This window comes from Podarcis filfolensis (genome assembly GCF_964270895.1).
Source record: "Podarcis filfolensis genome assembly, chromosome: 9".
Taxonomy (NCBI): Eukaryota; Metazoa; Chordata; class Lepidosauria; order Squamata; family Lacertidae; genus Podarcis; species Podarcis filfolensis.
The window spans coordinates 42,981,869-43,006,833 of record NC_139610.1 but is presented as its reverse complement, the minus strand read 5'-3'; the positions used below and the strand labels follow the sequence as shown (position 1 = coordinate 43,006,833).

The window sequence follows — 24,965 nt, the reverse complement described above, 5'->3', positions numbered from 1 at the left end:
TTCATATAAGCTCCTAGTCCGAGTTGCTTCAATGCTGATGCAGCAGCCCTCTTCCAATTGCCAAGTTCCAGCCTTCCTGACCCAGAGAAATGGACAGATGCACAGCTACAAGCATGATACGGGTATGTTGGGGATGCGTTACCAGGATTGTTATTGTAAATTAAAAGCAAAGCACAGGGCAAAGCAGAGACAAAACCATGACATCACAGAAACTGGGTTGGATTCAGACTTCCATTCAGCAGAGTGTTAGTAGGAAGCAGGAGAGGAGGTAATTTCCCCATATTATTAACCCTGTGACCTCTGAAAAGCTGCTATGATGGGTTGGGGAGCCCTCTGGAGCAGTGTGGGATGTGGTCTGGGGGTTGTAGGTGAAAGGGGAATCAGCCAAAACCTCCTGCTTGTCAGTTCTCCATGGTGGTGGGACAGGAGATCGAATGGAAAATAAAAGCCATGAGACAAAAAAAATTCGAGTCGGCCAACAAAGTTGGGAGATTCCTGGTGTGGCAAATAAAAGCAAGACAAAAACAGAACACAATTTGTAAAATAAAGGATGGGGATAAAATGATTGAGGACCCGAAAGAAATTAGAAAAGTATTTCAGAGATTCTATAGAGATCTTTATAGGAAAGATAAAGAAGACAATAAGAGAATAGAAAAGTATATCCATGACCATAAATTGCATCAAATCTCAGAAGAAGAAAAAAGAATGCTTAACCAGGAGATAACAGAACAAGAGGTCATAAAGGCAATAAAAAGAATGAAAATAGGGAAGGCCCCAGGACCGGACGGTATCTCAGCAAAGTATTATAAAACACTATCGCAATACCTGACACCTGTTCTAAGTGAAGTAATGAAAAAAGTCTTAAGAGAAGGAAGGATGCCAAACACTTGGAAAGAAGCCTATATTACACTGATCCCGAAGAAAGAGGTGGATATATTAGATGTAAAAAATTTCAGACCAATTTCGTTATTGAATAACGACTATAAGCTATTTGCAGATATACTAGCGAATAGACTAAAAATGGTGTTAAACAAGGTGATACACAAGGACCAAACAGGCTTTCTGCCGGGGAGGCATCTAAGGGACAACGTAAGAAACCTGATAAATATAATTGAATACCTTGAAGTCAGAAATGAGAAACAGGCAGTATTAATGTTCATAGACGCGGAAAAAGCGTTCGATAATGTTTCTTGGCATTTCATGAAAGAAAACTTAAAAGTATTAGGAATTGGTGAAAATTTTTTGAGAGGTATTGACACGATTTATTCGGACCAAAAAGCAAAGTTAATAATTAATAACAACATATCAGATAATTTTGAGATAACTAAAGGTACTAGGCAGGGATGTCCTTTGTCTCCCTTGCTATTTATTACAGTCCTAGAGGTCTTGAACAAGAGGCTAAGAGAATCATCAGAAGTCAGAGGCATTAAGGTGGGACGAAAGAATTTAAGTTAAGAGCCTTCGCAGATGATCTAGTCTTAACGTTGGAAGAACCAAGACAAAGTGTGAAAGAGGCAATAAAAAGAATGGAAGAGTTTGGGAAGGTATCAGGGTTTAAACTCAACAAAAACAAGACGAAAATGCTAGCAAAAAATCTGAAGAAAGAAGAGATGGAAGAATTACAAGTAGACTCAGGAATCATGATAGCTAAAAAAATAAAATATTTAGGAATTTGGATGACAACAAAAAATATAAACCTGTACAAGGACAACTATGAGGTGGTATGGAAAGAAATTAAGAAAGATATGGACATATGGAGCAGACTAAAATTGTCATTATTAGGAAGAATCTCTGTGATAAAAATGAATATACTACCTAGACTGTTATTTTTATTTCAAGCAATACCAGTGGTAAAAGGGATAAGACAATTTAAGGATTGGCAAAAAAAATTAGCGAAATTTGTCTGGCAGGGGGAAAAGGCCAAGGATAAAAATGAAGATACTAGTAGATAAGAAAGAAAGAGGAGGTTTTGATTTACCAGACCTGACTTTATATTATGAAGCTTCGTGCTTGGTATGGTTAAAAGATTGGCTGACTTTAGAAAATATTGACCTATTAGATCTAGAGGGCCACGACAATAGATACGGTTGGCATTCGTACCTATGGTACAACAAAGTAAAGGTACATAAAGGTTTTCTAAACCATGTGATCAGGAAATCTTTATATGAAGTATGGGATCGGAATAAAAACCTCCTGGAAAGAAAGACACCGTGGTGGATATCACCAATTGAGGTGCTGACAACAAAAAAAGTAAACATGGAAGGGGAAAGAGTAACATATGAGGATATTACTAGGAAAACAGACCAAGGGATAAAGCTCAAACCATATGACCAAATTGAAAAGATGTTAACAGGGTGGCTGCAATACCGCCAGATCAGTGACTTATTAAAGGAAGATAAAAAGAGAAATGGGTTTGAAGACAAAAAATTGAAATTCCAAATTGAGTTAATAGACTGTAAAGATAAAATTTTATCAAGAATGTATAGCTTATTGCTAGAATGGTATACAAAAGATGAAGAAGTAAAGGAATCAATGATAAAATGGGCAATTGATATTGGGCATAACATTGAATTGGATGCGTGGAAAAGATTATGGAAGGAGGGTTTGAGATTTACAGGATGCATGGCTTTAAAGGAAAACTTGCTAAAAATGATGTATAGATGGCATTTGACGCCAGTAAAATTAGCTAAAATGTATAGGAAAAAAGATAGGAAATGTTGGAAATGTAAAAAGGCAGATGGCGACTATTTCCATATGTGGTGGACCTGCGATAAGGTAAAAAATATTTGGGAATCAATTTATAATGAATTCAAAAAAATATTTAGATATACTTTCCCCAAAAGACCGGAAGTGTGTCTATTAGGCTTAATAGGAACAGAAATTAAAATAGAAGATCAAAATTTGTTCATGTATGCTACAGCTGCCGCGAGGACCCTTCTGGCCCAAAGATGGAAAGTACAAGATATACCAACTATTCAGGAGTGGCAGGCAAAGTTGACAGAATATGCAGAACTTGCCAAACTGTCAGGGAGGATCCGGGACCAGGGAGATCAAAGATACCAAAATAACTGGAGTAAATTTATTGAATATTTAAAGAAGAATTGTAAAGAGGTCAAGACACTAGCAGGATTGACATAACACCTCCAATGTATAATAGTACTAATATGAGAATGATGTGCGTGATGGAAAGAGGATAAATATACCAGTTGTGGGGAGGGAGGGGGGTCGCGACTCAGCAGAGTCAAAGGGAATGTATGGTGCTATTACAATTTGTTGGAAAAGAATATGTAAGGAAAACAATAAAAATTCACTTGGGAAACAAAACCTCCTGCTTGTCCCCTTCCTCTAGTGGGGAGCATCTGCTAGGTCCCAGTTCCCTCCAGAAACAGAAGGAACCCTTCTGTTTGCAGAGGAGCAAGTCTGGATCCAATCCACTGTATATGACATGGCAAAAGAAGCCAAAGCAAACAGGTAATGCAAATACCTGTGACATTAAACACCCAAGCAACCACTATGGAGATCTGCCGGGCTGTCAATTGGGAAGAAGCAGAGCTTTAAACAATATGCTAACACCATATTTTTGAATAATCAAAAATAAGAACCCCATGCAGAGGTTTCATCTTTATAGAGGTGGGAGAGGGAGACAGAAGACAGATGGTCACACCTGCTTGCCCCTATCCATTTGAGATTCTATCTGCACATGTGCTTGTCCATATGTCCATAGGCTCTGACACTGAAATATGCACCCTGCAAAAATGTGGAGTACAGATCACCTGCACTGTTGGGATTTCAAATGTGCATAAGCTGGTGCAATCCTCCCCTACATATGTGTATGCAAAATAAATATTTGCACAGGAATACTGTCTGCTGTGGTCCAGTGGGATTTGATTGGACTTCTGTCACCCAGATGTATAGGGAAATATTCTGGTTGCAGCAGCATACAGACACCCGGGGTGGGGGGAGACTAGCAGAGCTTTTGTTTCCGGAGGAAAAGAGCAGAGAGCCCTTCCTCTCTTTTCATAGGCTGTGTTCTTTTTAGCAGTATATCTTGACAATCTAGCCCTGGGTGACTGTGTTCCTCCTTGTCTCCCTCTCTGCACTCACCACTGGGGCTGTGTTGTGGCTCTTCTTGAGCCTTTTCATGGCTTCATTAGCATCAAAATCATACGCTGACAATGCATCTGCCAGGCAGATCCTTTCTAGCCAAAACAACCTCTCTCAAGCTGTGACTGCATCTGCGGGTGACACCTGTGTCCCTTTTGAAAGCAACCTTGGGGGGAATAAATCCAACCCTTTATGTAATCATAGCAATCTTTTTTTAAAAGGTGAAGGATTTAGTGTTTATCTAAATACCAGGAAATGTAATCCCTATACTCTCCGGAGTTAGTAGTTGAGATCGCACAATGGACACTCTTGAAGGGCCGCAACAGGATGCCACCCAAAATAAGGGCTTCTCTAAAATAAAAATAAAGCAAGAGCTCACAGCCACTTTGCTCCTCCATGATCCTTTTTGGTCCTGAGCTAAGCCAGGGTTCAGTTTAGCATTCCCCCCCACCCCCATCCAGGACTCATGGTTCTTGGCAACACCTCTTGGTTAGTAAGCAGAGAGCTGAGCCATGAGTTCCAGTTCAGGAAAACACTAAGTCAGGGTTTCCCAAACTTGGGTCTCTAGCTGTTTTGGACTACAATTCCCATCATCCCAGACCTCTGGCCCTACTAGCTCGGGATGATGGGAGTTGTAGTCCAAAAACACCTGGAGATCGAAGTTTGGGAAGCCCAGCACTAAGCCAAGCCTTGGCTTAGGTTTGTGAAGTGTGAAAGTAAAAAGGAATGGAAAGGAGCAGAGTGGTGCAAAGTCCTCTCTGACAGTCTGCATGTTTGCACCGACTCTTTAAGCCAGGGGTGGGGAATCAGTGGCCCCCTAGATATTGCTGAGCTCCAACTACTATCAGTCCTAGCCAACATGGTCAGTAGTCAGGGATGGCACAGGTTATAGCATCTGTAAGGGCAGAGGCTCCCCATCCACTGAGCTATAGCCCTTCCCCCTTTGAGGCTCACAATAGTCCGGTAGGATGAGGCGCACAGGCAGAGAGTGGCCAATGAGCTTCACAGCTGAGAAGAGATCTGACCAGCATTTCCCCCATCCAGTCACTGCTGCCTCTCGGATAAAAGCAGCACAATGTGCAAGAGAAGGGATTGGCGGATTGTGAGAAGCAAGTGCAGGCATGGCTTTCCTGTCTGCGAAAGCTTGATGGACACATTCTAATTCAATCCCCAGAAGAGTTACAAAATGAAATGGGACACATAGACCATTAAAAGTATTTTGAGGCATTTGAAAGCTTTTCTTTACTTTTCTGCCTGAAGGGTTAGATAGTGTAGAGTAGGAAATACTCTGAGTTTTAGCAACTTACTTACAAAAAAGTATGTTTAGAGTCAAAACTAAGGAGTTATATGTAGGAGAGAGTGTTTTTAGACTGAGTAACAGTTGCTGGAAACTGCAGAAGGCAAGAGAGCTCTTGTGCTCAGATCGTTTTGCAGGTTTCCCACAGCCAGAGACCATTGTGAGAACAGGATGCTCTACTAGATGGGCCACTGGCCTGATCCAGCAGGCTCTATTTATGTTTTTAAGGCTGCCATCATGCATACAAAACAGCAACATGCATACGAAGTGAGGGTGGCTTGCAAGAGTACAACCTATCTTGACAGAAAGGAAGAGAAATCTATGGAGGCAAAGAAGTCCCATAAGAATGGCATGGAATATCGATAAACTGAGATGGCAAAAACCTGACAAACAGGTAGTAGGAGAAATAAAACGAAGTACCTGAAAAGAGAGGAGTGAGGAGGAGAAGACACAATAATCTTATTGTTTGGGTAGGTCATTTCCTGGGTCTCACTGTGAAGGTATTTTAAAATGTCCCCAGGGGTGAAAGAGACTGTTGCCCATAAAAAACAATGAAGCTATCCAAGATTTAAATGTAGCAGAATTGGCCACCTGGATGCATGCACACACGCAGGGGCAACGGCGGAGAAAAGAGGTCCTGTTCTTCCTAACTCATTTCTTATTTTAGTGCTAACGCAAACCCCAAATAGATTCCATTCTTCCTAGATTTATAGTGGACCCTAGAGTTACATTACCTTCGGGTAACGTAACATTCGGGTTGCGAATGCGGCAAACCCAGAAGTGTATACTTCCGGGTTTTGCCATGCTTCGCACATGCGCAGAAGCGCTCTATCATGCCACGCACGTGAGCAGAAGCGGTGCCTCATATTGCAGACTTTTTGGGGTACGTAAGGACCCTCCAGAACAAATTAAGTTCATATCCAGAGGGTCCACTGCATTCAGAAAAGTATACAGTGGTATCTCGGGTTACAAACTTAATTCATTTTGGAGGTCCGTTCTTAACCCGAAACTGTTCTTAACCTGAGGCGCGCTTTTGCTAATGGGCCCTCCCGCTAATGGGCCACCACCACACGCTTTCTGTTCTCATCCTGGGGCAAAGTTTGCAACCCGAGGTACTACTTCCAGATTAGCAGAGTTTGTAACCGGAAGTGTTTGTAACCCAAAGCATTTGTGACCTGAGGTACCACTGCATACCGCCCTGTCACAAAGCATCAGGGTGGTGTACAGCAACATAAAAACATTTAAAAGCAATACAATATTGCATGTTGTAGGGCTGTGCTGAAAGAACATAAAGCTGTAGCAGCCCTACAATGTAGTCCATTATTAATAATGCAGGTCGTAGGTGGGACTGAGAGTGGTTTGGAGTCCTTCCTCATACCTTTTAGGTTACAGAAATCTACTTAAATTAAACTACTAAATTAAACTACTAAATCAGTTCAAACAGCCAAGTCAGTTGCACACAGAAGCCTCGTGTCATATTGACTTGCATGCAAACTGGTTGCAATTTTTAAAAGTTCCAATTTTATTTTATTTTTTTTTAAAAAAATGCATATGAGGAATGATCCAAGATAGAATATGGACTCCTTTTGAGCATTACTTTTGTTTTTTCAACCCTCTCAACTACAGACCTAGGTAACCCATTAGGGATATACGGTAGCATTTCGTTGTAGAACTTGCTACATTTCAGAAATGCATGCTTAAAGTAGTCTTAAGGCAGCGCTTGAATAAGCTGCAGAATGCTCCTGCACTAAGAGGTCTAGTATTGAGTCTTATTTATTTTATCCACTCAGAAATTCATAGCTAAACCCTCCTTTTGTCATAGTAGAGCATCCTTGTGTTATTTCATTGAACGCTACCAAAGGAAGCAATCCACAAGGGGATATGTGATAGCTTCATTGTATCTGCTTCAGAGAGAAAAGTATGATCAACCAGAACTAACATCTTACCGAAAGAATAATAATACAAAAGCCAGCTAAGAGGCATGTATGTGGTGCCGATCAGTGTGTCTCCTCAGTCCTGCTAAATTCAATGGGGTTTGCTCCCAGGTTAGTGGGGTGAGAATTGCAGCTTTAAGAGCCCTCAGCACAGTTAACATACATTATCATTGCAATCCTTGGAGAAATCCTGTAAGGTAGGCCACAGAAGTTAACTGGCCAGTATGGAAGTTCACACAGGAATGTGTATTTCGGGGAGGAAGCCATTATGCATTGAATTTCCTTTTTCTGCACAACATTTAAAACAAGGAATGCTTCTAATCCAGAAAGGAATGCTCAAAAAACCATTTTAGGAAATAGCTTTTACATTGGGTAGTCCTCCAAACCATCACCAATACATTCAGCAGACTTTGGGCTTGCAAGGCCGACTTCATTTTTTTTTTTTTTGCTGGAACCCTGAAGTCCATCAATCAGAGCAAACTGGTGGCTCAGCTGAGTGAGCATACAGTAAGAATTAAGGAACTGGGCGAGGGGCCCCTCTGAGCACAAGCTGAGAATTAAGGGATGGATGTTTGTGGGTATGTCTCCAAGCATGGGAACAGACTGATAATGGGGTAGGAAAGCTGAAAATAATGCTAATATATTTCACATCTGGCAACCAATGTGCCCCTTTGGTTTCAGACAGTACATGGGTAGAAGAGTCCAAAAAGCCTGGGACACAAATTGTCATGGCCCTCTAGTGACTATGGTGGCTCATTAACCAGAAGTAATGTATTTAGCATTAACTCTGGAAGTGTGTACTTGATTCTGACCAAACTAAGTCTCCTAGGAGGTTTTTGCTCTACAAAGAAACAAACAAAGACAGAGACATCACATTTGTGAGGGAAGACATGCATGTAGAAAACCAAAGAATAATATAAAGAAATAATGGAGCAGGAAAAGACTGGGGAAAAACAGGGAATAAGAAAGGGAGAAGCAAGGGTACAATAAATTAAATATTGACTTACGGTTGTTACAGCAGTAAAAAGTTGCCCCTTGAGGAAAAATAGTTAATTTGACAGAACATATAGCTATAATTCTCAGAAGAATATCCAACAGTCTCAGGAACTAAAAAACCCCAACTCCAGGCGAAGCTAAATATAAAAAATTAATTATGAAGGCAAATTCCTTCAAGGAAGTTTTTCTTTATGCCCGTAGGCAATATAATGTCACCCAAAAAAGGAAGTTTGACTTTTTGGTTTCTTGTCTTTTAAAATAAAACCAAATTTCTTCCAATCTTTCCAAAATGGAACAAGAAAAAATAAAATCAATTCACATTCCTTAAAACTAAAAAAAAATGAAAGTGTGGATGAGCCCTTACTTAGCAAGCAAGTAAACATAAGTGAATACCTTGAGACTCAGCTCTGAGTAAACCTGCACCTCATCTCTAATTTCGATCTGGACTGAACAAAGCTCATCAAGCAGCTACATGGACTGACCACAGAAGAGATCACACAGCCAGGGAATCATGACATGGGGCAAGGTTTCCAGTTGCTAACACTGAATGACTTGCTAGCTGACAACAAAGAGTGTAAATTTTTCAGCACACTGAAGGAGTTTTCCAGGTTTTAGCTGCATTTCCAAAAATACAGGAGACTTGGAAGTCTGGGAGACACAGTTCCTCAAGAATTGTGGGGCTGGATGCATTCCATCACAGACTATGCCTCATGCTAAACAGGATTCCTCCCTTACACAGTGATCATGCATGCTGATGGCTTAATATTCAGGGCCAGCACATCTCACAAACATTACTAGACATTACTGTGGGGCTAGGACTGCTGTCAGCTGCAGATGGAAACAAGTCCAAGTGTTAATTTCAATTAAATGAAATCACTGTCTTTTTGAAGAACTGATTATGAATGGGGATGCTGCACTTAGCACAACAAAGCACAAAGCTATAACAGGAATATGGCAAAACCGCAAGACACATTGGATTTTGTCAGGGATTGCATATCCAGCTCTGAAACTTGGGCAACTCATCTAAGAAAACCCCTCCGTAATTATAGAAAATAGATACAGATGCCAGTGCCTGAAATGAGAGTTAACAGGGTTAAACGTGTTCATGTTTGTGCTGGTACTGCTGTTCTTGGTCCACAGATGCTTCAAATGGAACGTGGAAGTTGAGATTTAGGGTGGCAGCACAGATGCATTTGGAAATAAAGTGTGCTTGTATTCAAGGCATCTTGCATGTAATATAAACACAAATGGCAAAGAGTTTCCAAGTTTCATGCATCAGAATCTAATACCACTTGATGGCTTTATCTGTGGAATTATGTGGTAACTCTCCCCATATGAACCAACCCGTACCCTGAACTCAGGCCCTTCTTCATGGCAACACAAGAGCGGACCTTTCCTGAAGTGGCTCCTCATTTGTGGAATGCTCTCCTCACGGAGGCTCGCCTAGCACCTTCATTATATATCTTTAGGCGCAAGGTAAAAACTTTTCTCTATAACCAGGCCTTCAGCCTTTTAACTATCTGTTGTCTTTTAAAAGTGGGTGGGTTGTTTTTAATGTTTCTCTTTCATTTTAATGCATCCACATTATTGTCTGTCTGTCCATCTGTTTGTTTGTAAGTTGCTTTAGGTTGCCCTGTGCAGGATAAAGTGGCTAACAAATTCTAACAACAACAACAACAGTGATGTCCCTAAGACAGCTGGGTGGTACCTTGTCTGCCCACTTCTGGCAAGTCCTGCAGCCAAGCTGATGGCAAACAAATTGCTCTGCTTTCCACATATGTGAGGCTGAGACGGGGGTCTCATCTGGGCAGCCCAGGACCTGCATACAGACTGCCCAGGCTTGTACCCTAGGGAGGTCACTTTGGTGCTGCTAATGCATGGTTGGACTTCACCCCCAGAGGCCAACTCCATTGTCTCTCAAGACAGATAGATGCCAACAATAGTATCAACTTATACTTGTGTCCAGTGTTGTCATATATATTTCATTGTTTTCTTTTTTGCTCACCAGGGTTGCAGGAAATGGATCTAAAACTGGGCAAGACTGATGGTCAAACTACATGTTACACTGCAACCATGTGTAATGTTTGTTCAAAGGTCCTTGTACCACTGCAACCCACCATTAGGAAATTAGGAAGGAGAGAGCACCTTGCAGTTGAAAAGGGGCAGGGTGAAGTGGGTGCATTACATTTCCTCTCCAGTTGCTCTCCCCCTGAACACCTCTCCACAATTGCTTTTACCCAGTGCCATTTTTCTAGAAAAAGAGGTGCTAGAACTCACCATGAACTTCTCCCTTGTTCTCTTATAAAGGCAATGGGGACCACCCAAGAGGTATCAGAACTTAGTTCCCGTGAGTTCCTGCTGAAAAGAAGCCCTGCTTTTACCTCCACCAGTATTCTAGATCTAGATCTGACCTCTCAAACACATCTGGAGCAACACAGGAAGGAGAAGATTTTATTGGAAATGCACCTGGCAAGAGAAGGCTAAGCATGTTCTCATCAGAAAACACCAGCAAACTATTTTTGCAGCTTTCCCAGCGGAAATATGGCAAATGATTTCCTTAGTGTCTTCAGCAGAAGGCAGCAGTGAGCAACTCAGTGATTTATTTGCCTTTGTCTTTCAGGACCAGTTCACAAACTCACCCAACTGGAGTTCCTGTCAATGAGGTGGAGAAGTGTGCTAACAGCCCTAGCACTGCATACAGAAGGTACTATTTCCTTAATCCTTCCGGCATTTAGCAAAGGTGGTACTTTTACAGCAGGCCTTTGGGGGGCCTTATGACTATTCTCGGTGACTATTTTATGGCCATTGAAACTTGATTGCTGCTAGTTTGCTGTGGATTTTATCTTGCTGTTACTTTATTTTTGTTTAAAATTTATATTGGGGTTTAATGGACCTGTGCTTGCTGCTTTGTGGATTTTCAGGTGGAACGCAAGTTAAAAGCAAGTTAAAATAACATGTGATGCAGAGATTGCATGCACACATGCATACATATCTAGTCCTGATTCACACAATAAAATTTAGACAAGAATGGAAGTTCATACATATTGAGACTAAGTGCCTAATGCCCACGTCACAACTACTTTAAATGCCCAGTGACAGAAAGGATTCTTTCTTCCACTCCATAGGAATAATTCCCAGCTGCGTAGTGAACCAACCCTTTCCTCTTTACTTCCCAACTAGTAAAAAAAAAGGTAGGCAATTCAAAACCAGCTAGCATTTAAGGGTATTTTATCTTAGCGCATGCATTTCTAAGTGCATTTTGTCCTAAAACGTGTTTTCTCTCTTTTTGTGTGTGCATTTTGGTATATGTTTTCAGCTGAGATTCTATTGCAAAGTTTGCAGAACTTGGAAGGATAATTTTCTTTCTGATCTTTTTATTAGCTCAGGTACAAATTGGGTCAATTTGCTTAAAAATATGGACCAAATTAAATTGGCTTTCCTCTCTAGGTCCAACAACATCTGGAGGGCCACAAATCCCCCAGCCCTGCTGCAAGGACTGTTCTTCAGTCTGTTCACCAGTGTGCCTCTTTTGGAGGCTTCCTCCGTGTTTCTCCAAAGTTGGCTATCCGCGTTTACCATGGAAGCTCTGGTCCCCAGTCACAGTCAGACAAGCCTAAGAAGCTTGCAAATGGGAAAGGAATCCACAGAATCTTGCAATCAACAAGAAACCCTTCCAATTTGTCAGGCTGGCAGTAGAGAGGAACTTGGAACTATACACAAGGATGTCTTGTTATGCACTTCTGTTTATTTATTTGCTTATATGCATTTATAGCCAGCCATTCGTTCATGCTGTCCAAACCCAGGACTGTGGTCTCCTCCTTAACCATCATCTGCAGCCAAGAACAAACCTTGGTTACAGACAGTGATTAAGGATGAAAGAGCTGAACCACAATCCTGGGTTCAAAGACATGCTAAGCTGCTGCGCTGCACTGAGCTAAAAGGAACAAGGAGGCTAAAGTGCCCTCCCTAGGCATTAGCACATTTGTTACATGAGAATACGACCAATACGTAAGGAGCACAGAGGTGCAAAATCATTGGCACCTGACGGATCAGTTCCAAAGTCATCACCAAAAAGAGCAACAAATAACAACCTAGTTCCATAAGGTCACTGAAATAGGCCATGCCAACATGAATGTCAGATTCATTACAAGAGCAGTTTGAGGACCAACAGAAAGAAGGATGCGCTGACAACCACCATGCAGAAAACTGAAGCTAACAATAAGACATCTCAAAAGGCAGTGTATGTAACAAGTCGACTGATGTGAGTAATGTGAGGCATTTCATGCATGTGAAAACATCACTAGGCATAAAAGCAGCATGGTCACCTTGCAGATCAAGTTCATCTAGAGGCATATATATACACTTATTTCTCTGCCTGCCAAAAAGTTATGGGAAGTTGGGTGTTCTTCTGTATAGGTCTGAACCTTCTGTGAATTATACTAGAAAATCTTGATGACTGGGAAAGAATCTGGTTGTAGATCAAACATAGGAGTCACAGTGGGTGATAACTAATATAGCCTACGCACATAACGTCTAGTATACATGAACTCAGATTGCATTGTCAATGATCAAATTTTCTCTAGGTTATTGACTCTGCATGCAGCTAACATTCAAACATTATAGCTTCAAAATGACATCCAAGAATGTCAGAGATGGGACTGGCATGCTGCGTGGGCAGGGAGGGTACATGATCCGTTGCTGCCCCCCTTTTTAAAAAAATTGTAACATAACAAAACAATTGCTCGTGATACCAGATCTCAAGGTCATCCAAAGGAATTGTTTAGCAACATGTTAAGGATAGAGAAAAGGAATTACGTATTCACACAATGCCTAATTAATTGATGGAATTCACTGCAAGAGGATATGATTAAGTTGGGCGACTTTTAAAAAGTCTGGAATCATAGTAAACCAACTGAAATTTTAATAACTATATATTTGAGGTCGTGTTTTCAGAACGGTAAAGAAAAGAATTTCTCTCCCAGTCCTGGGAATAAAATTAATGCACTTGTCAGTTGGAAATAAGAGAAAATATCTGTGTGTAAGTCCCCATTTCGTGTCCAAATATGCAGAACAAAGACACTAAATCAGCTACAAATATTTGAGATGTAGAACAAAAACACTATAAAAACAGAATCTCAAGGGGATTCTTGTTATTTCTCCTACTCTCTCACATACCTCTAATTTCAAACAAGGCAGCTGCATTTTCTGTAGTCTTTATAGTGGCAGCATCCTCATAGCCACATGGGGGTAGATTCATGGTTTTATTATATTTCTCTTCACCCATAGAGAATTCTATTTTGCTCCTGCCTCTCTTCTTCTCATACTCACCGACTCCTGACAGCACTCTCTATTCCAAATGTTTGATTTTCTCTTAGGCACACAAGATCTCTTCCACTGCACCCATTTTTCTTCCACAGTTACACGTTTATATTGAAGAAATCAAACATTTTACCATTTTCTCTCTCTCTCAAAAAGAGACACGCTTAATGACTTCTAAGCAGACATCTTTCTTGTAGTTATTTTAGGATTAAAAAAGAACCTAACATATGGTGTCACAGAAAACCCATCGGTATTTATCGCCAGCAACTTTGCCACTCACAAATCAGGCTGCCCCGAAATGTAAATACTCTGCCTGTGTGAACAAGGTTTCTCTTATACAAATCTCTTACAACAGCTTCACTTTTTCAGCAGTGTCCTATGTCTCAAGGTTATCTAGAGCCCCACTAACACAGCAGTCATAACGTGTGACACTACTTTGGATTTGTGGGCTTGGGCACCGGAAGAAACCGAGTACAGTGGTACCTCGGGTTACAAACACCCTGAGTTACAAACACTTCGGGTTACAGACTCCGCTAACCCGGAAGTAGTACCTTGGGTTAAGAACTCTGCTTCAGGATGAGAACAGAAATCGCGGTGCGGCGGCAGCGAGAGGCCCCATTAGCTAAAGTGATACCTCAGGTTAAGAATGGTTTCAGGTTAATAACGGACCTCTGGAACGTGGGTAACCAGAGGTACCACTGTACCATGAGCCTTCTACGCCCCTGCCCAAGAGTATGCATATCCACCAGTGGTCCTGATTTTATAAGTGTGTTCAGAAACCAGCAGTTATCTCCCCCTGCTGTGTCAGAAGCCGCTTGCACAATTGCACTGAATCCTCTGGCCTGTGACCTAATGCCCTTGCTTAGCAGTCCAGCTCTGAATTTTCTATGCAAAAAGATACAAACCAACTAGGACTGGTTTGGACAGAATTCTCACATTGTTCCCACTAGCTGGCCTGCTCCATCTCTTTTATTGTTAAACCTCATTTTACCATTAGGCCCTAGATTAGCTTTACTGCACCCATCCACCATATTGCTACCCTTCTGCTTCTTCAGATGAAACTAAAACTCACAATTCTGGAACCCTGTGACTTCTCAGTGGTGTCTGCAAGCTCTCCTTCTCCCCTTCCCAACTTCTTTTTGACACATCACAACAAATCCAATGGGTTACCTATCACTACAGTAATGCCACTGTAGGGGAAAGGGGGGAGCGAAAAACTCTGACCTTACAGTTCCAGAGGAGGGATGTCTGTACATGTTTGCTGCTAAAATACTGTGGGCCAAATCTCAATTGAAACAAAATGGCACTTGGTTGTTTTTTGGGGACATACCCCCCATAGCCAGGTATGTCTAAAGTCCGTTCTGGGTGCCTAATGCGGCCTTCCGGCCGGTTTAATCCGGCCCCTGTGGCAGTTTATTTCCTGGAGCAAAATCCTAAAAAACCCTCAACAACTTCAATCCTAAAAAAAGGTGACCAATTTTGGGCGGCCCTTTGGGCGGCCCTCACGGCCCTTCACTTCATCAAATCTGGCCCTCTTTGAAAAAAGTTTGGACACCACTGCCCTAAGCCAAAGGGAGCAGAGAAAATGGAGGTAGAGACTGTGCACAGCTCTATGTCCAGCACATGACAGGAAAAGGGAGATCTTGATGGATATACACTCCACTTCCACACCCTTTTGCAGTGCAGGTGTAAGACAGCAGGAAATCTCCATCCCCTTTACTGAAGAAGATGCACACCTATGATCAAAAACTGTTAATTACACAGAGGTATATAGTCACAGGGGGACATGGGTGGCGCTGTGGGTTAAACCACAGAGCCTAGGACTTGCCGATCAGAAGGTCGGTGGTTTGAATCCCTGTGACAGGGTGAGCTCCCGTTGCTTGGTCCTTGCTCCTGCCAACCTAGCAGTTTGAAAGCACGTCAAAGTGCAAGTAGATAAATAGGTACCACTCTGGCGGGAAGGTAAATGGCGTTTCCGTGTGCTGCTCTGGTTTGCCAGAAGCAGCTTAGTCATGCTGGCCACATGACCCAGAAGCTGTACGCCGGCTCCCTCGGCCAATAAAGCGAGGTGAGTGCCGCAACCCCAGAGTTGGCCACGACTGGACCTAATGGTCAGCGGTCCCTTTACCTTTACCTTTATATAGTCACAGAAGTTAATGCCTATGGTGTGGTTGCAGTGCAATGCTAATAGTAAAGACTTTGTTAAGGGACCATTCATAACACAAGGAGTGCATAGAGACAGCAGCATTGCTTGGTCACATGCATGAGTCAATATACACTGAGCTCTTTAAGAGCATTGACGGCCTTGTGTACACCAAGCAGGACTTGCTTTCAACGGTGCCCCCTGATACCCAGCACCTCTGCTGGAAAAAAACACAGGCACAGGAACTGTCTAGTGTTCATTATAACACAACTGGGATTATCATAAAACACTGCACTTGAAGCATTAGAGTCTGTATTTTCTATGGATTATGTTCCTTACAGCACTGGTGGCAAAGGTTTGGCAATGCAAATAATACTTATTGCAGGCTTTCAGCTGAGAAATGAGTCATGACCACTGCACTCCAGAGAAACAATATTCAGTAGGAGATTAGACAACTTCTACCACCTTTTGTGCATGCAGAAATAATGCACCCTTTTTCTTTTTTTTAGTTTCTCTCACTAGACCACCAATTTAACACCCTGCCAACTGTCCAATTACTCCTATTCACGGTGAGTTAAATGGGTTTCTCTCCAGCCATACACACCTTTCTTTTCTTTTAGTATAATTAATGAAGCTCATCAAAGCCGAGAAAACAAGCCAGAGCACCAGCTACTCACTGACATGTTAACATGAAGGTTGTGTGCTACTGATCTCTCTGCAGGGTGTTCATGTCACTAACATGGCATGCAAAACAGTGCCAAGTGCCATATGCGGCAGGAGAAGCACACATTAAGATGTTCTTATAAGCTATCAACATGTTAGGGCCTCTAACTCTAGCATGTCCCATATAAGATTGCTAATATCTGCCCAGTATATGATCAGAGAATTGTTTATGGGGCTTTACTACATTCTGGCTGCATTCATTTTTTAAAAATCCCATTACTCTGACAATAGTCATAGTGGCATTGCAATGTCCCTTTAGGCATGCCCACTAAGGATTCTCTCTCTCTCTCTCTCTCTCTCTCTCTCTCTCTCTCTCTCTCTCTCTCTCTCCTCCCACTTTAGTATCATAGATGTGTAGGGCACAAGAAGGTATCAGAGAATGAAGGTTTCAATAATGCACACAGTGTGGAGTCTTGCACATTTCTTTGTGGGCTGTGTGCCCTGCACAATACCACAGAAAGCAGCGCAGGCTGTGTTGTTGGTAGGAACAATTATGCAATTTTCAACCAGCCAAATGAAGAGCAACAGGTTTTTGACACATAAAGAGAGCTTCCCTTCCTTCCCCGCAAACAACTGCACAGCTAAGCAACTATTGATTCTAGATCAGGCGTAGTGCTAAAGAATGAACTCTCTTGCATTGCTCTGTAGCAGCCCTTCTTGGACTACAACTCCTGGCTGTGCTGGCTGGGACTAATGGGAGCTGCTGTCCCCCCCCAAAATCTGGAGGGCACCAGTTTGGGGAAGGCTTCTCTATAGGAATAATGGCCTCTATGTAGCTTTTAATCTGGCAGCTCTAAAATACATACAGCAACAAGTTTATTGTGAGAGTACAGGTTAGAAGAAATGTACAGTAAAGCACAATAAAAGATATTAACCATGCAGTGATATGCCCCCATTTTGGAGACAGTTTCAAAAAGAAGAAAGGAGGGTATTTTTTCCTCTTTTCCTATTATTGTTTCTATAAAGGACAGAATAAAAGTAAGGTAAGAGATTCTAGCCATCCTTGATTCTCTTTGTTTCCTGATGTAGGGAGAAGAGGACAGAAAGTGCTTTGTGACTTTAGCTCTATGTTATCAGCAGATCTTTTCCCATCATTGTGAGGAACAATTATTCCTGACTGCATAGGGAGGTCAATCAACAAACATTTTTCAGGAAAACAGTAAGAGAAAGAAGGGGAAATACATTCCAGATGGAAGGCTACTGTTTTACCTTTCCCACCTAAGCCAATCTTTTCTCTTGTGTGCCTCTAAATTGGCCCACTGGGACTGGAAAGATCTTTCAATATGGAAACATTAGGGTTCTATTTCTGCTCAGGTCATTTGAAGGTGAGCTAAATGAGATATTGGAGCAGAGGGTTATGAGGTACAAGTATGGTTTCTTTCTTGAGCTTGTATCAACATTTTACCTTAAAATCAAGGGTTGTTTTTTAAATATCATCTGTTAACTTGTCAGGAACACAAAGCTTGCCCTGCTTGGCCATACTCAGAAAAAGAAAAAAGTTTTTAAGTCAGGGTGGGGAATATCAATCCCAGGGACCTAATGTGCCCCCCTCTGAGCTCTTTATCTGCCCCTCAGGACTCTCCTTCCTCCCTTGGCCATGCCCATCACCAGGCCTGCTCTGAGCACTCCCCAAGTGCTTTTGCCTGACTGGCATGTGTCCTTGATCTGAGTTCATGCTCCTTGCTTGCTTGGCTGGAGAATGGAGAGAGGAGTGTAGTGGGTATACACACTTCTGTGTGGTTGGAATGTGGCCTAGTGTACGAAGGTGGAAGTCATATCCATTGCTCCGCCCACTTTCTTCTCCAGCCATGCCCACTGCCGGCATACAGCCCCTGTAACATTGCTATCAGGCTGAAAAAAAGGTTCTCTACCCACAGTCTGAATAAATGTGTTGGAAGATTTGGGGCAGCCAAAAGAAAATGCTCCAAATCTTCAGCACGGTGTTAAACTATGGAATTTTCTTCCACAATATGCATTAATGGCCACCAATTTGGATGACTTTAAAAGTGGATTTGGCAAAAAACCATGGGGGATAAGGCTATCAGCTATGGCTCTGCTCTATGTCCACTGCCAGAAGCACCAATGTGCATCTGAATGCCAGCTGCTGAGAATCACAAGCGAGAAGAGTGCTGTTGCCCTTGGGTGCCGCTTGTGGGCTTCCCAGAGTCATTGGGCTGGACACTTTGAGAACTGGATGCTGATGTTGGCGGGCCATTGGTCTGATCAAACTGCACCCCTCTTATGTTCTTATTTCGCAGATGAGACTACAGTATTCTACAATGAAGCAAATAACTACAATGTTGGGGCAGGTGCTTCTTCACTTTCACAGGGGTGGTCTCTAAGGTGATGGACCGCACAATGAACAATGACATGGAAGAGGACTTGTACATGGATGAGGACAGGAGCACCAATAGCCTCACAATCCACCTTGTACAGGCAGCAACTAGTGGCTTTTCTTTTGGAATCTGCCATGAGCTGAGGATGGTGGTTGTCCTTTATTGGCAAATAAGGTGGACAGGTAAAGGAGATGACAAGAGCTCCTGCTTTTAATAGTTGTGGAGAGAGGAAATTTCAGCAGGTGTAGCTTGTAGCTCAAGCTAAATATTAATCCAAATATTAAAGGTGCAGGAGCCCTTCGCCCTTTTTCATTTGGCCACACTACTGGCACCTAGTAAACACATGCCATTGCACATCATTGCCACATGGACACATGAATTGCCAGCCTTTGCCTCACAGCTTGCTCAGGAAAATTACTTACTGTTCTGATATTGTAAAAGTGGTTTGTGCTAGCATTAACAAGAGGCCATCCATTAGCAAGTCCATAGCAACTTTCCACTCCTGAGAGATCACTCATATCCTTAGAAACCTCTTTCCCTCCAAAGCAAAGGCAAACTAGTAAAACATGACTCACCCCACAACTACAAGTACATGCCACACTGATCGACCAACGAATGATCAGTGTGGCATTTTCCTGCTCTTTAAAATGTAGCAGCCATTTTGTTCTATACCACAGCCCATGACGCCCATTTTGTCTTACACCATTTCACCTCAGCAGCCATTTTGTGTCACGCTATACATCTACGGCAGCCATGTTTGTGGCTGGCACCCACAGCACACTCTCAAATTCCAAAAGTACCTACTGACCCTTGACTTAAGCACACACACTCCCTCTTGGATTTTGCAACAAAGTAATGAATTAAGTCATTAAAAGAGCGTTATCTGCTCACACTTACCTGACCAAGGGAGGGAAGTGTTCCATAAGCCATCGTCTGGTTCATCATTCCTTTCTGCTTCATGATAAGCATGCGTTTCTGCTCCTCACTCAAGTGCGTCATTTGAGCCTGCATCTGCGGTTGTTGGGGCTGTTGCTGCTGCTGCTGCTGCATGTATGGCATCATGGGATTCTTGCTGGGATTGGCCATCGGTGGAGTCATTCTTTGACTCAAGTCAGCATTGAAATGAGTCAGAGGTTTAGTGTTGCCATAAGAAAGCATATTGGTTTGTTTGCTCAAGGAGTTTGTACCCAGATTATTTGGCTGCTGACTGATCATATTCATGTGGTTTTGAGGGAGGTAGTTATTCATCGTAGTCTTTTGTGGGTTGCTTGCCGTAGGAGGCACTACAGGATTTTGGTTGTTAAAGGCTTGGGGATATATCATTGGGCTATTTGGTTTGTCTGTACTGAAGGGTCCTCCATAAGGACTAGATGGAGGCCCCACTGGGGACCAGCTAGATGCTTGATTTGGATGTTGCTGCTGCTGCTGCTGCTGCTTTTGCTGCATGAGCTTAGCTCGTTGCTGCTGCTGTGCTGCCATCTGTTTAAGCTGTTCAGCTGGAGATAAGTCAGTGCTGGGCACAGCCACTTGGCCAGGCCCCGGGGCAGCTGTTGCCACTGTTGTTGGATTAATGAGATAACCATTACCCGGTCTTGACTGAGTTTGGCTTGGGGTATGTGCTTGGTTAGGAGTCTGGGGTGACTGAACCACACAATTTGCTGGTGAGCTGTCAGAGAGTGGAGCTGGGGGCGCACTAGAGACAGAAGGTATGCTAGATGCTGTAGGGACATTTGAAAATGGAGGACCTGAAGAAGAAGGCCTTACCTGGGGAGACCCAAGAGGAACATGGGCAAATGGAGAGTGCGATGGGTCACTTTTAACACTCGCACTCTCTTGAATCTCAGTGGCTGGTCTGGGAAATTCAGGCTCCTTTTTCTCTTCGAAGTCTTCATTGAACAAATCTTGTATGTCATCCTCTGGAACAGTGTTAGCCAGCTCATCTATTAACTCCTGCCACTCTTGATCATTCAGGTTAATGTCTGAAAAAAGTTTATTCTGATTTGAAAGTGATGTGTCAGAATTGTCCATGCAACTAGGATCATCCAAGGGCTCTTGTTTTAGCTCCTTGCTGCTGTTGTTGCTGTTGTTGTGCAGGATGTTAAAACTATCCTCAAGCTCTGTGCATCCATTGATTGGGAGTTTTATCTCTGGAAGTCCACCATTTTTACCCAGGTCATCCAGACCACCAGCATGAGTTCCACTGTTCTGAAGGGGCAGTGATGGTTTTATGTCAAGCTGGTGAAGAGGGGAAATAGAAGGCAAAGGCAAATTATTGGGCAAGCTGTTGAGTCCCTCAATCCCAGGTACATCCTTCCGTATCCGCTTGCTGGTTGGGGAGAAGCTACTGTCACAGGCTCCATTCTGCTGTTCGCCATTGAGGGGTGAGCGTGCTCCTTCCAACTTTCTCTTCACTGTCTCTTGAAGCTTGAAGAAACAGAACAAAATCATTAATTAGACTCTTGCACACACTTCTGTCCTTCATAAACAAAAAACAAAAAAACACTCTATGCAATAAACTATACTCACAGAAAATTTATTATAATTGATAACCTGTATATTTTCTCTCTGTGCCTCATTGGCACACAACACTCCCCCATCAAGTGCTGAGTGATATAGCCATTGTTCACCATGGGGTACACAATTCATATTTTTCCTGTTTCTGGCCAAAGAGCCATTTTCAATGTTCATACTGTTCCAAAAGGAGGGAAAAATCTGTATCACTAGAAATGTTAATGGGGCAAAAGAAATGTAGCGTATGCAATGGAAAACCAAAACAGCTCTTTCATACATCTTGCTTCAGTCATCAGTACTGGAGATGTTTGTTTCATGGTGCTCCCAGAGTCCTCCCTGTTCTACAGACCTACTTCAATACTTAAGCTACAGGTGGAGCCTGCAAGGTTTCAGCATTATAACATTCTCAGCATTTGCACCTGTGTAGCATGCTGGATAGATGTTCTGTCGGTGATAAAGAGCCATGTGGGAGAAAGAAAGGAGCAAACAGGGCAAAAAGGGTATAGCAGTTGGGGGTAGGGAACACACAAAGTGTGTTTCTACACCCTCCTTGAGTGATTTTGCTTGACTGGAAGTGTGTCCCTGAACTGCAGTAGCCTTTCCTACTTTCATTGATGGAGAAAGGTGTGTATAGAAACCTCTGAATTGTGCATGGCTTGAATGCAGCCTGTTACATAAAGGTAAGAGTTGCATTTGTTTCTCCCCCCCCCCCCCCAATTTTTACATTTGGCCACGCCCATCACTGGTAGGTGGCTCAGGAACCTTTTCCATGAGAGAATATTGGCCCCTTCAGCTGCAAAGGTTCCCCATCCTGGACTCTATCATCAGTGATGCTAACATAAATTCTCAGTTTTGATAACTGACATGTGTATGGACTGCTACTGCCTTCCAGTGGATTCTTATATTTATAATCTAGCGGTTGTATTGAACATTGCAGCTCTGCTGGTACAACAGACTTCCATGCATGCAATGGACCTCCCCTGTCCCTTTCAGCCTACAAAGAAGGTTTTTTTTTAATTCAAAGTTTTTGATATTTCTACTATAAAATAATTCCTCTCCCCATTTCCAAGTTACAGAATTACAGAAGGAAGGGGGGAAGGGGATTTTAAAAATAATTTTAAAAACCAAACACAGTGTAGATGGGTGGGCGGCACAAGGGAAAGGGATCTGCTTTCTGCACAACGTTCTAAGAAATTCTGCCAGATGTTCTGAAATGCACCATCCTTTCCTCTTTTTATGTAAAGCATTTGTCATGAGCTAGGCTTGCCATGTGTCAGGAAAATTGCTGAAACATCCTGGTTTTAGGGTGTAAAAATGGCGTCAGGGGGATTTTTGCCGAAGGTGGCTAACATAATATTTAAATAATAAAAATTAATAATACACCATGAATTTGGCTCAGCTTTCCTTTATCCACCTCGTTTTCTACAGCAACACATACCAGCCTTTATATACTTGGTGGCAAAGCAAAGGCAGGCCTCATCTCAATCACCCTCTTGGAAGTGGCACCCAATAAATGTCCTGTATCTGCAGAACCCAATCGGTTCTGCAAATCCCGCTTCTCAGCTTGCAGCCATTTAGAAATAAGGACCTACATTTTGCCATCCTTCCCTTGCCTGGGGTAGATAAGGAAGTTTATTGCCACTGTTGCCTTAATTGTGAGATACCACTATCTCAACTCACTGGTTTTCCTGCACTGTTTAGTGTCATTCTGCTGAGAGTTACATTCACAAGACAAGGCTCAGGCACCACTTCAATCCCACTTAAGCCCTTTTACTACCACTAAAGTGATGGCACTGGGATGAAAAACAACTTTTCTAATGTGGAAGGAAGATGCTTCAAAAAGCCTGTCACTTCAGTCTGTCTTCTTAACTCTCTTTAAACACATTGGACAACGTTTTAAGACAAAGCTGGAGAAATGACTTGCAGTTGCAGTCTCTTCCAAATAAGTTTCATGCCTCAGATACTGCTGGCTACTTGTTCTACAAAGCATGTTCATACACTCCAGTAATAAAATTCTTCTGTTTCTCTGAGGAAAAGTGGATTCTATCTGATCTGCTTCCCTTTTCTCCTGCCCTTTTGATGTGCTGAGCTTGGCTACTGCCCTTCCCTTTCCTGTTTCCATATTTTTGTGCCTGTTGCTTTTCCTTACAAGGGAGTATTATAATCCTTTAGCAATGAGATATGTTAAAGGTGATAGTCAGTTTGGTGCTTTTCTACACATTACCAAGAATGAGGTGGTAGAGTGACATGGCAGAATGATGGACAGTACCACTTCAGACTGCAGGTAAAACACTTTTTTAAAAAATGTGCTTAAACAAACACTTGCCTCTAGTAAAAAAAAAAGTTTAACCTACCCAGCTCCCTGCTGTACTGATCTGATAGCTCTTTTTCTTTCCTTTTACATGGGGGAACATTCAAAAATATGACTCTCCCACTTGCAGTCCGAAGTGGCACAGCCCCAAATTCTGTTGCTCCACTTTGCTACCTCAAACTACTCTTGGATCTGGCAATGTCCAATTGCCTTTTATATTTAGTTTTGCAATTTATGTAATAGGTTGCTATGCAAAATCAATAAACAAAATTAAGCAAACATTCCTTAGCCTGAGGTATTTGGCCCTGTATGCCTACACTGCTTCCATAGGCAAATAACTCTCGTTCCCTCCTTCCCTGGCGTTTTTCTCAAATCAGCAACTTCTTCCTGTGGACAAAGTATGCATTCCTAACACCAGAAACCCTTTTTACTACATACATACTTTACATCAGTTAGGATATGTACAAATAGTGGAGCATCGTCAAAGGTGATTCAGCAAGCAATTGAGACAGTTGCTTGCTGCCTCCTTACAGGTAAAGTAAGGATAGTCAGCCTCCTTACAGGTAAAGAGGTGCAGCTGACAACCCCAGTTCAAATCTAGCCTGGGACAGTTGCGTGAAATGAAATGCAGGTGGAATGAGGTTGACGGAGTTGCTGCTTTCTTCCCAAGGGAGTGACGCATCCTTCGGGCATGGGTTACATTTATTGTTTCTTCCCCTGTCAAATGGATGGTGCATAATGAAGTCTGATGCTCTTGTGTGCTTCCCACACTCCTCTGTAGACCCTCGACTCAGTAACCTAGCAGGCTGCCTGCCACTTAAAACCTAAATATCCCCTGAGCACTTGAGCATTGAAAATGAATTGGGGTATATGATCACTTCTCATCTGAACAAGTGGGTGTGATCTCAAGGATTAAACTGTGGTCAATTACATTACCACACTTTAAGGAAATAAGATGACCAGGCTGCTGATCTCAAAGGTCTCCAATAAATTCCCAAAAACTCCCACTACAGCTTCACTGCATGTCCCTTTATCACATGCCCAGAGGCCATATGTGACCCATCAGGTCTTTCTAACTGGTTCTTCTTCAACCTGGTCCTGCTCCATGCCCTCCTTGGGTGCTTTTGCCTGGCTGGAATGTGCGCTTGCACTCTGATAATGCTGCTTGCTTTCCTCAGCAGAGGTAGGGGTGGGTGTGTGGCTTTGGCATGGCTGGATTATAACCTACTGTATAAAGGTAAGAATCCATCTCTTCTTTACAAGTGCCTTTGGCCTCTAGCCTGCAGCCCCT

The 24,965-nt window shown here is 42.5% G+C and overlaps 1 protein-coding gene across 5 annotated transcripts in view; it reads right to left on the bottom strand.

The window, feature by feature from the left end:
• MAML3 (mastermind like transcriptional coactivator 3) overlaps positions 1-24,965 on the bottom strand; it is a 270,375-nt gene that overhangs the window by 98,259 nt on the left and 147,151 nt on the right. For all 5 annotated transcript variants that reach the window (XM_083571047.1, XM_083571048.1, XM_083571049.1 and 2 more), the window contains one exon: positions 19,750-21,276. In XM_083571047.1, the coding sequence (XP_083427173.1) occupies positions 19,750-21,276 (1,527 nt within the window). The remainder of the gene's footprint in view (positions 1-19,749; positions 21,277-24,965) is intronic.